The sequence below is a fragment of the Topomyia yanbarensis genome, chromosome 3 (assembly GCF_030247195.1).
Source record: "Topomyia yanbarensis strain Yona2022 chromosome 3, ASM3024719v1, whole genome shotgun sequence".
Taxonomy (NCBI): domain Eukaryota; kingdom Metazoa; phylum Arthropoda; class Insecta; order Diptera; family Culicidae; genus Topomyia; species Topomyia yanbarensis.
The window spans coordinates 367,206,960-367,220,721 of NC_080672.1; the positions used below are offsets into that span (position 1 = coordinate 367,206,960).

The window sequence follows — 13,762 nt, forward strand, 5'->3', positions numbered from 1 at the left end:
CGAATGTAGTTATGGTAAAGCCTCCGATTCAAGTTGGTATATCTACGACTTTCAATAGTGTGACGGAAACGGGCTACGGAGTTGTGCTGTTTATTCACGAAGTGTAGATCTTCGCAGACGCTTCAGACCTCGGAGCTCATCCACATGTTCTGCTATCAATTTTTGGATTCTATCTGTGAAAATCAAACAGCTTTTTCCAAGCGGACAGCAGCTAGGACAGCTAGAAGGCGGAACCATATGTATGAGAATTATTAGAGACTGTCCTCAAAGAGGAGTGCCGTCACCCCTTTTGTCGTCACTGGTCGTACACAGACGGCCTGTGATTCGAAGTAACGGGTTAGACAGACGACATTAGCATCACTGTGTCTTACTGGTTGTCAGGACAATGCCAGTTACTTATGAGATAAATTCAAAACATCACTGTAGAGTACGAAAATATAGGCATATTGCTCATGATGCAATAAAGCGATGAATGGATATTCTGTAATATCTGATTTAGAACACTGATTGTGAAGCACAAAAAACGATTTTTTTACACATCACTTTATCAAAAGATGACGAATTGAAGCAGTTCACACTTTCCAGCATTGTACAGCCGCTCGCGTTTAATCCCTTCATGCCCATGTTGTTTATAAACAACAACGTTTTTAAATAACTATAACTTGTGGTTTGGCCAAGATATGCCCAAAAATATGTCAAAGGGTACTAAATGAGGTTGTCTTTCATTTGAGAAATAACAGCTACAAGCATTAGCTCTCGAACTGAAGTTATTGCAATTAGTCTGATTGGATTCCAATGAGGCAGTGCTGCCAGTGACAGTTTACGTTGACGACGAAAAATTGAAAATTTATAAAACCTATCAGTTTAGACTGTCTTCGACTACGTTTTCCACGTGATTGGACTATTGTAAATATTCTAGGAGAATTGTATTGAGAGCATTGGAAGTTAAAAATAAAGCAGCTTCTAAAACTGCGAGGGAAGCAGCTATCTTTATTAAAAATAGTGTTTTTCATGTTTCTTGACGATATCATTTTCAACGGAAAATAGTTTTGGAATCCTATGTGCGCTAAAAAAAAAGTTGGACATGAAAGGGTTAAACTAGCATTGGTTGCATCACAATCAATGTTAGAAGAATGCACGATTCGACTAGTTTGTGGGATGTTTTATACCATTACCTAGACAGCGAAAAGAAAATGCTAAGATCCATCTAGGAAGCAAATTTGCACAATAAAAAATTGTTTAATTTTTATATCAAGTATCGCAGTACTCTATTCTGCAGCCATGAAGTTAGAAAAATTCCCTTCCAATACTGCTCTTCGGTGAAAAGTATCGTAAATAAACAATAACAGCAGTCCTAAAAACTGTTAAACTTTTCCTTTAGCCATATTTTAGCCCAATTCCCATTGTTCACGCCAACTATCCAAGTATCCAAGAGGGTGACGTGACGTCATATTTTCGTAGCCAACATAAGAACTTTGCTTGTAACAAAATGAACGAAATTAATTTTAAATACGAACGAGGAGAACTTTAGTTTACATCAAATCAGTTTAAGTGTTCATTGTTTTCTTTTGTTTACTGCTACTATTGTTTGTTGATGACATTTTAAGCGATTTTGACGTTGTCAAACTGACCCCCATCGATCGGTGGAAAAACGATGTTGCCTATTGTCAAACTCTGTATGTAGAGATAGGGATGCCAGTTACCTGATTGTATCGCAATCGCATCAGTAACGCACGTATTTGTGATGGTTTAATTGCGCTCATCACAGTATGCTGTGTGTTTGGCTGTCGTCTTCCATTTGTTTACTTTTTTGTACCGTGTAAATTCTTCGTTTCCAAAATGTAGTGCATTAAAACTGAAGTGAAAATTACGGTTTTAGACACATTGTTGAGTGAAAAGAGTGTAACTAGTGTATGTGAAAATTGACAAAGGGTTTGGAATTCATTACGCGAGTGTGAAATCCCTCATAAATATGTTTGGAAAACGCTATTCTTTGGATGAACTACCAGTGAAAGGTAGAACACCCGGATATTCCGACCGGAAATTGCACCAAAAGGTGATATCACTAAATAGGAAGAATACATTATTATCAATATGTGGTTTGGACAATAAACCAGGTAAGGAGCGTCGGTATGACTCAACGTATCAAGAAACGAAACAACGCTAAGAGCTATAGGCAGCAGAAAATCTCCAAAGTGCAGAACAAAAGCAAGGTGCTGTCACCGGGGCGCGGAATTGCATTCGCGAGTTTTGTAGCGACTGGATTCCTGCATTTTGATGGACTATGAAACCTATCCGTAAGAGAATTTTCAGCGAAAAAATCTGTCAAATGGTTGGGATTAAATTGCTGAGCTTTCAGTATTTTGAATTGCTGAATTTTTATCACAAATTTTTGGCTCTAAATCGGTGATTGGCTTGGCTTGGCATTGTTTCAAACTGTCATTTTAATCCGACTTCTAATAAACAAAAGAACTTCATCTTTCCAGATTTACCAATTTCATTCGAACTGATTCCATTTCACTCGAAATGACCTGCCAGAAAGGCAAAAAAGGCAGCACCGAACCAAAGCCTGAATCACGAGGAAGCAGCAGATGTTTTGCTTTCCATCCATCATCCAGCGCATTTTCTCGTGTGAAAGCAGACTGCCTTTGTCGCGCTTCTTTACAATTTCTCTAAGCCCGTCCCGTTGTTGGCGAAGGATCTCTTCTACCTGAGATTTTATTGATTGAAAGGTTTTTTTCTCGTTGCTGCTACCTTCCCTTACCGTCTCCTGATCACCAAACCGTTTTCGGAGGCAAGACAGACAATAATGAGGATCCCGTAGATTCACAGGATATTTCTACGGAAATCGAAACAAAGTTTGAACAGCTGACTGATACGCATTTTTCATGCCGCTGACTGTTTGTTATTGACGGTTAATCGTGTTTCCGTTCGTTCGGCTCTCGGAGTGGAACTTGGATAAATGAGAGAGCAAAGAAAGAAAAAAAAAAACAAAGCACCAAAAGGACCCGGTAGGAAATGAAGCAAACCGGGCCACATATGGTGTATGAAATTAAACCGAAATTAATGCGCTCAGAACGCAAGCATTGCCCGGGCGCAGGATATGCGCTGCATAAAAATTTAAATTAAAGATTTTTTTCCATGGCCAACTGTCACGTCGCCGGCGCCGCTGCCGATGGGGGTGACCGGATGGTGTCACAACTGGTACTTTGTTTATTTGGGCCCCATCAAAAGTAAATACACCGGCTCTTCGTTGGAGCTGAGCTGTGGTAAAGTGCGGGTGTTCAAATAGCATATGATCCCAGATGGAAAAGGGAGGAGCATTTTGTTATCGCTTATCAGTGGCACCTAATAGTTGTGGTGCAGTTTTTGTTGTGTTCGCTTTCAAACAACCAGGCAGGAGGAAAGAGGTTAAAATCAATATTTTATGAGTGAGTTTAATCGAGCTGTTACTAAAAAAATCGATAAATTTTAATACTCCGGAACATCTGCAGGTTTGTTTGAGGTTGTTCGCCTGCACCGGGCGCTCAGTCAAACGGGGGGTCGCCGCGTTGAATGATGTGAAGCAAAACATTGAAATTTCGGGAGCGCAGTTTCTGTCGGCTTAATGTTTTTGTCAACTATTCTTCGAAAAAAGAACAGATGTTTAGACGACAATCAAATTTATTTAAAAAAAGTCCTGTGTGAACTTTTTAATTGAAGTCAGCTGTTTGTTACACATAATTTGACAGTTGCTTCACTTTCATACAATCAACCGCCGCGCCACCTATAAATGATGTCATGCTGTGGTTTAGTCATTCATTTAATTGGAAGTGACAATTCAGCGTCAAAAGCTTCTAACCAAAACAAATCGCACCAAACACCACGGTTCGCCCCCCGGAAAGGTGTTGTTATCACCACGGCATGGCCGTTCCGCAGGCTCGTGCCAAGACACTGTTCAAACAAAATCGAGAAATTTGCAACTGACAGCCCAGCCCAGCACCATCTTCCCGTTTGTCGTGCGAAGAAGAAACCTGCAACCGCAGCTGAACCACCACAACAGCAATAGCAACGGCCGCCGCAGAATGTAAACAAACGTTTCGCTTTCGCGAAGGGTGATCGCGACGGCGGCGGCGGCGAGATGGCTCTGGGCTCGCACCGCATACACATGCAACCTTTCTTCCCTACCGACGACACCGTTCGCGAGCCTACGCACGTCCCGAATACATGTTTCTTTAGGGAATGATCTACAAACCGATCGAAAAAGGGGTTAACAAAAGAGAACGCAAATATTTTGACGGTTGAAAATTGGCGCTGGCCGCCTGCCTTGTGATGCAGTCGTAGTAGACGGTTTCTTTTGTTTTTTTTCTCGATCCGAGCAGTCTGTTGTTACTTCGTTTATTGGACTCTTCCCGTTGCCATGTTCTGACATCCCGGAAAGTGCATTGACATCGGGGTGTGCGAATTTTTCAGGGCGGCAGTTGTGTGCAAAGATTTTATCGCTTCATTAAATTTGTTAAGGATTGATTTATGGAACCAGCCGCCAGAGCTGCCGCAGGACGGCTGACGTTTTCGCGGAGGTTTTTAACCTCGCTTTTTTTCGCTGTTTACGTTTTGTTTCATTTAGTTTTTTTTCAGGAGAGAACATCAAAAACTAAGCTTACCTTTTTCTCCGTCAACTTTTCGCAGCGCCGAGTCTTGCAGATTTGGTGACTCTTGTCGTTTCGACACGGTGCACAGTCTCCGCAGTTGTCCTTGCGCGAACAGCCGATACATTCGCCGCAGCGCTTGCGCTTCTTCTTTGTCTGTTTTGGGGTAGAATGAAAAAAAGAAACAAAAAACCGTCAGTTACTAAGCGACGAAAATCAGTTTCGACCAATCAAAGTTACCTGTTTTTCACCCGGCATGTGCCCGTCGTCGGTGTCCATGCTCATGGTGTGCATGGGACTTTTGAAGTTGGCGGTACTGGAGATGGCCGCCACCTGTCCCGGATTGCCACTTTCGCCAATTTCCATTGCACTGCTCTCGGACTCGGCACTGGACTCGAGCGAGGGGACCCGTATTTTCCGCCGTTCCTTCTTCCGATTGTCCGCGATCCGTGTTATCTGCGCCGACGTGTGGGTACTGCTGTCCAGGTTCGCGCTGGAGCTGGTCAGCTTGCTGTTGTTGGTGATGTGGTGCTCCTGGATCGACGGAGTCACCAGGTTGTGCTGTGATTGGTGCAAATGGTGCTGGGTTTGGTGGTGGTGGTGGTGGTGTTGTTGTTGTTGCTGCGGATGAGTTTGGACATGGGCTCCGTTGTGCGAAAAGATGCTATTGTCCAGCATCGGATTCTGGAAGTTGCTGTGGTGAAGCGAACCGTTCTTGAGCGTCGAGAGATCGAAGTCAACAACTTCATTCTTGATCACCGTTACGGTGGGAATGGTTTGCGGTTGAAAGCTAGAGATTGGCTGATACAGCTGTATGTGACGTTCGTCAATGTACTGCTGATGACTGATGCCTTGGATATCACGGGCTTGGATGGGTGCAGGTACGATAGGGTACGGACGTGGATTGACAGCACTGAGCGTATGGAAGCTAGAGCCTCCGATTGATGTGATACCACCTTGCAGGGGGGTCAGGGGAGAAGGTGTTAACTGTGTCAACTGCGTCAACGAACCGCCCGTATTGGGTGAAGCGGAACTGGGGGAGATCGGTACCGGAACTGCCGTTACTTGCGGCAAACTGGGCTCCGTAACCATAGCCGTTTCCGAGTAACCATGAAACTGGCTCTGGAACGACGGTAACTTTGGGAACGGTTCGAAACCGCCACCACCACCACCTCCACCTCCACCATTACTGATGGCCACACGTTGCTCCTTGGAATCCATTTCCCAAGGTCGGGTATAACTACTATTGCTTGTTTGGGACGAAATTACATCACCTCCGTTAGCGGAACCGTTCGAGCGCTCCTGACGGTCGTAGTAGTCCCAGGAAGGCTCCAGCTCGGCGGTAAATGATGCGAACGAAGGCAAACTATGATCGGCAGTTTCCTCCGCTGTGCTAGCACTCATCATCGATGTCATACTACATCTTACTCTTCCGTTTGATCACATACACACTAATTCACAACTTGTTTAGAACACACGCGCGCGCGATAAAAAGTTCGAGAGAGACACCGACACTAACACCAGTACGTTCAAGACTAGAGAAACCGAATTCGTTCGAAGGAAAAGAAAAAAAAATCGGAACCGAAAAAAGTACGAAGCTCTTCTCTAAGCTCACTGGGATTGTTTTTGTTTTGTTTACTTCTTCGCGTTTTTCGTTTTGTTATCCAGAGAGAGGTAGATTTTGCACACCGTCAGTAAACAACGTGGTTTTCACTAAAAATCTGTTTGATTCGGTATATTTTTCACTATTTCACGTCTGTTGATTTGGTTGATTGGTTGGTTTCGGGTAAATATGTTTCGTTTTGTTTTGTTTGCTTTCACACACACTCGTATCAAAAATAAATCAGCTTCTTCCACCGGCTTCCGGTAAAGGTAACATTGTCACTTAAGATCAATATTTGAACACTTTCACAATTTGTGGTTTTGTTTTGCTATTTCTTTAATTTGTAGACTATTACTTTGTTTTGTTTGTTTCGCTATCTGCTTTGTTACTGATTTGCTTTGTACTTGCTTGTTTTGTTTGGTTTTGTTTTATTTTTTTTGTTTTGTTTTGTGAGCGAATGAAGTGAATACTGCCGGCGAGAAGATTTGTGCCGCTCCGGTTGTTTGAATTTCGCAATCAACTTATTGTCAACTTTCGTGCATGGGATTGTATTTTGTGTTTGCTTTTTTTTTTCTTCCAGCTCAAACTACAATTTTCCGTTTCCGCTACTTGTGTGTTTTTGTGAGTTTTACGTTAATGGATTCTTTTTAGTGCTTAATTTGTACTCTTCTGTCGTTTGTTTAGTTTGGTTTTGTTATCTGAACTGTTAAACAATTGATTACTTTTGTGTTCGTAAGTTTAATGACTTTGTTTTTTGGTAGTTTGAAATAAATTAATGGTTTAGAATTTTAATTTTACTGACTCGAACGCGTGATGAAGTTATACTGAACGATTCGTTTTGAAGAATTGAATAAGTTAAATAAATAAATAAATTAGGTTTATTATAAATACATAAATAGCGTTTAAATTAAGTTATAAGAAAACTTTTAAAAGTAGACTGAAGTTTCACTTGTGATGCTTCATTGAATAGATTGTTTGTTTTGTATTGGCTTTGGTTTTACGTTCCTATCGGCATCTGGAAATAGTAGAAGAGGAAAAACATTCACGTTAGTTGATTGGGGTAACTAAAATATAGGTTATGCTGAAATAGATAAATTTTCAACAAAAAAAAAGAAGGAATATGTATTACTGATGCCATACTACGTTGAGAGTGAGGGGTCGTGTTAAGAAGTTACAGGTTCATCCTCCAATTTTCTTCCACCGCTGAACGAAACACCGAACCGTGGTAAGTGGCAGGGATACATCTCTGTTCGCATCTTGTGTAGGGAAATAATTTGCACACGGTTCTGTTCTTTTGAATATTTTAATTTTAATTCATAGGTTGGTTGGTATATGGGATCCCCGCATTAGAAGGAAGAGGAGGGAGGAATTTATAACCCAGCCGTATCCTTATATTACCACTAAACATATGCGAATGAGCGTGAAAATTGCACTTTAACTCATGTTGTCTTATTATTCTGTGTGTGTGTTTTTTTTGGCGTAAGGTTTGAAAATTACGTGCAAATTAACTTCTGCAGAAACGCGTTGGGATTGGATCCAACAGAAGATTAGTTTTAGCTGAAGTATGATAATCATAAATTGTCAAAACAGGCAAATTCGCTGCGTAGGTAATATTTGTTCAAGAAAAACACAGTCATTCTTTCAAAAGTCGAACGAAAATAAAAATTCTGGCTGTTTTCTTACTTTATTAGGAATAAAATACGCTACCGCTCTCATCACCTGTAGTTTGTTTACCTTATCCTTAGAATGTTGCATTGGGGTACAAATGTACCCTACGCCTTCTTTGGAGCCGTGTGAAGACGAGAATTTCCACATTTACCGACATGGGATCCTAACCATAATTCAATTCCTAGTAAGAGTAGAAAAATGCAGATTGCTTATAACCTTCGTGGAATCAGGTGTCAAAGTTGGCGTGGGGTACATTTGTACCCCAGTGTACGGTTGCCGTTAGCGTTTCGTCAGGTTTTGTGCTGTCAGTAGAAATGTGACTCGTGACAATACCAGTATAAATACTGGTTGTTTTACTACGTAAGTAACAATTAGTATTATAAAATCGTTTTTAATCATTTAATCAATTAATTTAATTTAATTTGTATTGTTTATTTTACGGTTTTTCAAAACATTGGCGCGCAAGTATAATTTGCGCATAAAAACTGCTGTAACAGTAACGTTGTGTGTTACCAATATATTACTGTTCAGAAACATTATTTTCATTTCAATTTTCACCCCATTTCGTAGCATTTTCCAAAACCCGATTTTTTAAACTTTCACTCTTCCAAATAATTGCACTTTTTCAAAAATATTGAAATTCCATTTCATACGGTTTCTACGCCAATCTTTCAAACTTTTAGAATCATTTGGTTTTTTTGAAATCGGTTGAAAATTCGAATAATTTTTGTGAAAAAAGTCAAAACTGCGAAATTTTCATTTTTTTGTCAAACCAATTTATGCACAATTTATTCAATAAGTTCCGTACTTTCACTTACATAGCTGTTTTAGCAATTAAAAAACGAAGAAAATGATGTATTATACATTTCTTTTGTTTGCATTTTTACCTGCTAAAATTGAGATCAAACGCGTAAGGTACATTTGTACCCCAGTGCAACGTTCTAGGGTAGAAAACGCAAGTGCAACGTTCTAGGGTTAGAATTCTCCGTATGAACGAATTGTTTTCCTCCAAATTGAAACATCGAAACCGTTTCATATCAATGCAGCTGGATAAGACTACATAGACGACATGACCAGACACTCGTATTGCGAAACTGTGACTTAAATGTACATACCTCTAAGCGAGTTGCTTAATAAGAAAGAGCGAAAGATTTTTCCCCTTGGATGACTGAATGACGTTCTACAGGATTCCGCAAAATTTTATAAATTTTATGATTATTTATTTTTTTTGACTGGATTGAGGATGTGCCATCTGGGGTTCTGGAGTATTTTAGCCGAAATGTTCGTGATCGATACCAACCATCAGGAATCGAATTGGACCTGCGCAGACATCAGGTCGAAACGATTCCTGACTCAAAATGCGAATGTGGGCTGTCGTTTGATGCACGATGTATTTTATGTATGCGATATCGCGGGTGTAGGCATGCGCTGATGATCCCGATTGCATGTTCCCACAAATGGCCAGTTTTATATTATCGCGACGGGAACAAGCGTTTCTATGTTAACGTATTTTATCGCGTGGTCGATTTCATGTCGCGTATGCTAGCGGATCTATAATTTCGCGTGTTTGGATTCGCTTAAATAACCATGTAGCCGTTCCGTTTTTCATGTTCCTGCGGGTCGTTATTCTGATGTTTAGTTTTGAGTGTATGGTTTTGATGCTGGATGAAAGTGAGCTCTTCCATCTCGCTGGTGTATATCCCAAGTAACAATTGAGTTTTTATAGCATGCTACAAGTGCAATCTGAGTTTTATTAGTGGCTATAAAATTACCATAAAATCTCAATTGTTACTAGGGATACGTTCCGCATTTTAGAGTAGGAGCTTCCGGAAAAGTATGAATAATGAACACGCGAGAGTGGCTGTTTGTATGTTGGCACACAAGATCGCGTTTATAAATTCGTAAGTGCCACCACAGTAACTTCATCACCTGGACGTTTATACGATTGCGAGATCGTGGCTGTAGGTATGCACGAATTTCGCGATAATGCAAACCGAGTTTGCATTATCACGAAAGACTCGATCGTTTGTATGTTATTGTGTACTTTTTTATCGTGTGGGCATTTGTACATCCTGTATACTAGCTCATTTGATATTTCTAATGTGTATCTTTAACAGTCTGGTCATTCCTGTGTGCATTTAAGTCTCACAGTGAAAGAAACGGCACATTAATTAGACATTCATTCAGTAAAGGTTAGATGGACGTACGATTCCTATGCTACCATATATTAGAGAAGGACATAAAAATCATGGCAGTCATGCACAGAACGACAAAAAACAATTAAAATGAGATGAGAAAGGCAAAAACATACAGCAAACAATAAAGAACAATAGTATTTACGGCAGCAAACAAATATTAGAAACACTAACTACTGATTGACGGTTTGGTTTGGGCTGATGAGAGTAGGAAAAAGACCCAATCAACCCACCGGTCCTCCTCGATGCACTACTATCGAGGCGTATTTCAAGCGACATCTTGAAGCAATTTTATGTTAGAGGTCAACACGAAAAGTTCCAATAATGATTTCTGTGTGGCATCCAACGGGGAATACAGATCGAAACGGTGACTTAAACGAAAGCAATCAAGTGAAAAAATCCCCCCAGAAACAGCATTCGAACCTGCAACCCTTGCGACTCTGGCCCACATTTTCGCATAATTACTTTCGTTTAACTCACCTTTTCGATCTGTTTTCCTCCGTTGGGTACCACCAAAAGGTCTCAAATAAGTTATTGGCACCAAGGTCAAAACCCAAAGCAAAAGATAAAATATAGTTACAATTGTTTCAATAGAATATGAACGTCTGTTTTACAAGGTGACACTCCAAATAGAGATTGACGAATAAACTAGTATTACTTCTTGATAATTTATACATTAGATTTTCTCAAACTGAAGATGTTTGCAGTACCGTCAATACAATTAGTCTTAGAGACGGTTCTAGGTTTCCCGGCCAATTTGACAACAAATATATTTATTTCGGAATTCATGGACTTTTGGAATATGCAGAGACGTAAACTACGTATTTGAGCATTTTTGAAACAGTCGTATCCATTGCATAGAAAATATGGAAGAGGCGCTCTTGGGTCGATTTCAATGGATTGATTATATTTTTCTCTTTTTCTCGCACATGCCTAATAATTTCTTTCTCTCTTTATGTCATAACGAATAAAAAAGAAACGAAAGACTGCCCCAAACTATAGACATGAAATCGAAACGTTGATCCTAACTTATTGCTTATTGATTCAACCAGTCGCCACATGCTTCGTCTCGATGTACAGGTTCGCCTCGAACATCGAACCCAAGCGAACGATGTATAAACTCTAGTTCAAACATCCGTGTACGTACACTGGGTGCGTACACGAGAACGATTCGCACAAGACAAAAAGAGTCAACCCTAGTGATGATGAGAGTGAGAAAGAGAAAACTGGTGCCACGAATCTATGTGTACGCGTACCGTGTACATACATGGGCGTCGGTTGCGCAGGCGAACATTTACGAAATAGCGTGTTTGAGTTCGTACACGAAGTGTTGGTTTGATATGAGCACAGAATCAGAGCGAACATTGTGTACGATGTTCATTTGGAAAGACTGCTGAAAACTGGAGTCCTCGAGTCAAGGTATTTATCCGTGTCGAAGAACTTCTATGTTGGAAAGCTACTTAACCTCGTCTTTTTAGCTTTCCATTGAAATGGCATGACAGATCCACGTAAAATGCCTCGTGCATGTATACGTGCGAATAGAGCTATTGACGCATGCCTTATATCCGACAAAACTCGTGATGTTTGTGCTGTCATGGTCAATATGACTGTTGATAATATAAACAGGAAGTACGCCTATTGCTCGCCATATTTGCCCCATAATGAACCATTACCTTATGATGGGTTCAAAAGTGTTGTATCATAATTTGGCAGGATAAATGGTTTTCCGCTCATAATCGGCAGTGATGCAAATGCCCACCTTATAAACAGAGCAGCTCTGAGATCATCATGTTTTATCTGTTTTTTTTTTGAAAAACCGCTACTAGAGATCAATCCGGAAACATCCGCAGGAGAAAGCTACGATGTACTGGGTAGCGAACAACAATCATTCGTCCCGTTGCCTCTTTACTGTGAGTGAAAATATATGCCAATTACGGAAAAATAAAATCGCGATTGACTTTTTTCACACCCGTCTTAGACCTACAGTGCGCGAGGTGGAACCGTTGATAAAAGTGAAAATGGAGCTTGAGCTTACGGAACAGTCAAACATACAACTGCATCATACACGTAATATTATACTAATAGCATTCAACAGTATAGCCTAGGTAGAAAGCTTCGCGGTGGAGGACAACCTGCCATGCGATGTCGAATATGACAAGGTTTTAACCAGGATGGACAATATGACTGAAATTTCCAAACACGATTTGGCACCGCGTACTAGCACAGAATACAATAAAAGATCACAATGTCGAAATATGGAGAAGTGGAATCCGCCACTAATAACACTTGGGACAAACAACTACCATGACATTGTCAACCGTGTTCGAGTGATGAGAATGCGACTGGACCACACTTTCGTGGCTGATTACCTCAAGGTAGTAAGTAAACTCAAAGAACGCTACGCACATACCTTGAACAGAAGCCGACGAAGTAGTCCTGCTAGTCTACGGTAAGCCATGCGCTAAAACAACTAAGAAAAATTCATCTACCACAAACAGCAATCGACATTTGGCGATACCCCCATGCTCATGGTCCAGATTCACCTTCACTATATGGTGTTTTTTGATAGTGTTTGTGATGGGATCAACCCATGAAAATACCTTCACCATGGTCCAGTATATCGCATGTAAAAACCATATTATGGTGTATCTATGGGTTATTCATGGTCTTTTCAAGGGGTTGTATGGTGTTTGAACCCATGAAAATTTATTTCGGATAGCCGGACAAACAATATTCCACGGTATCCCGAAACCAATAGTTAACATACTTAGGAGAGTAATAAACAAAAAAGAAAACGACTATACCAGAGTAACCCAGAAACACAAAAAGCATCAAAGATCCAACAGCGAAAACCAAAACTGCTCTACCGACGATGACATGCAGGTGTATACGAGGGAGAAGGCAGACGGAACGATCAACAAGCAGCAGAGGGTAAAGCAAACAATGGTTTCCTGCCGAGGAGGAAAACCCACACAGTTTCAATATTAGTAAAAGGTGTATTAGAAAATGCGAGTTCGGATACGATAACACCTGATCTTCGGCGCTATTTTTGCACAACTACATATGTTACTTGGGCAGTCATGGGTTTTCACCTTATCCACACACGCATCCCCACATGCCAAAATACGTTAGCAACAAGTCAACGTTGCATTAATTCTGCATTCATATTATATCTTTTGAATTAAGTGCTTCAGGGTCGACACGTAACTCATCAAGTTCGTGGCTAACGAGCCATTCCAAATAGTTGAAAGGTGTATTAAGAATGTAATAGACATTTCCATTGTCATAGTTTGAAAAATGAGAGAGACACAGTTGCAAGACTGGGTGAATTAAAACAGGTTTTATAAATTTTATTCTCTCCAAAATGGTTCGTTAATTATTTTCTGTTCTGCACCTTATCGATTGCTTGTACGCGAAACATATTTTTGTATCGGCAAACTGGGATATTATCGTGATTCTCATGTTCATTTTCGGTGATAGAAGCGAGTGAGTACCTCCATGTCAATAGACTCTCCGGTTATGGTACCTTGAAGCTCGTAGTGTCATGCATGCGCAGGTTATTTTTTGTGTGAACTGAAGGCATGCATGATGGAGTAGGAACGGGCGTTTAGCGCTTATAAATTGCGAAATCGCCAGAGTAGGTATGGTAGGTAGGGCGTAGATGATGT

At 40.6% G+C, this 13,762-nt stretch overlaps 1 protein-coding gene across 2 annotated transcripts in view; it reads right to left on the bottom strand.

Annotated features, from left to right (window-relative positions):
• LOC131690847 (methylcytosine dioxygenase TET-like) overlaps window positions 1-13,762 on the bottom strand; it is a 574,639-nt gene that overhangs the window by 519,634 nt on the left and 41,243 nt on the right. For both annotated transcript variants that reach the window (XM_058976913.1, XM_058976912.1), the window contains exons 2-3: window positions 4,869-7,246; window positions 4,644-4,784 (exon numbers count right to left, since the gene is read on the bottom strand). In XM_058976913.1, the coding sequence (XP_058832896.1) occupies window positions 4,644-4,784; window positions 4,869-6,044 (1,317 nt within the window). In that variant the 5' untranslated portion in view covers window positions 6,045-7,246. The remainder of the gene's footprint in view (window positions 1-4,643; window positions 4,785-4,868; window positions 7,247-13,762) is intronic.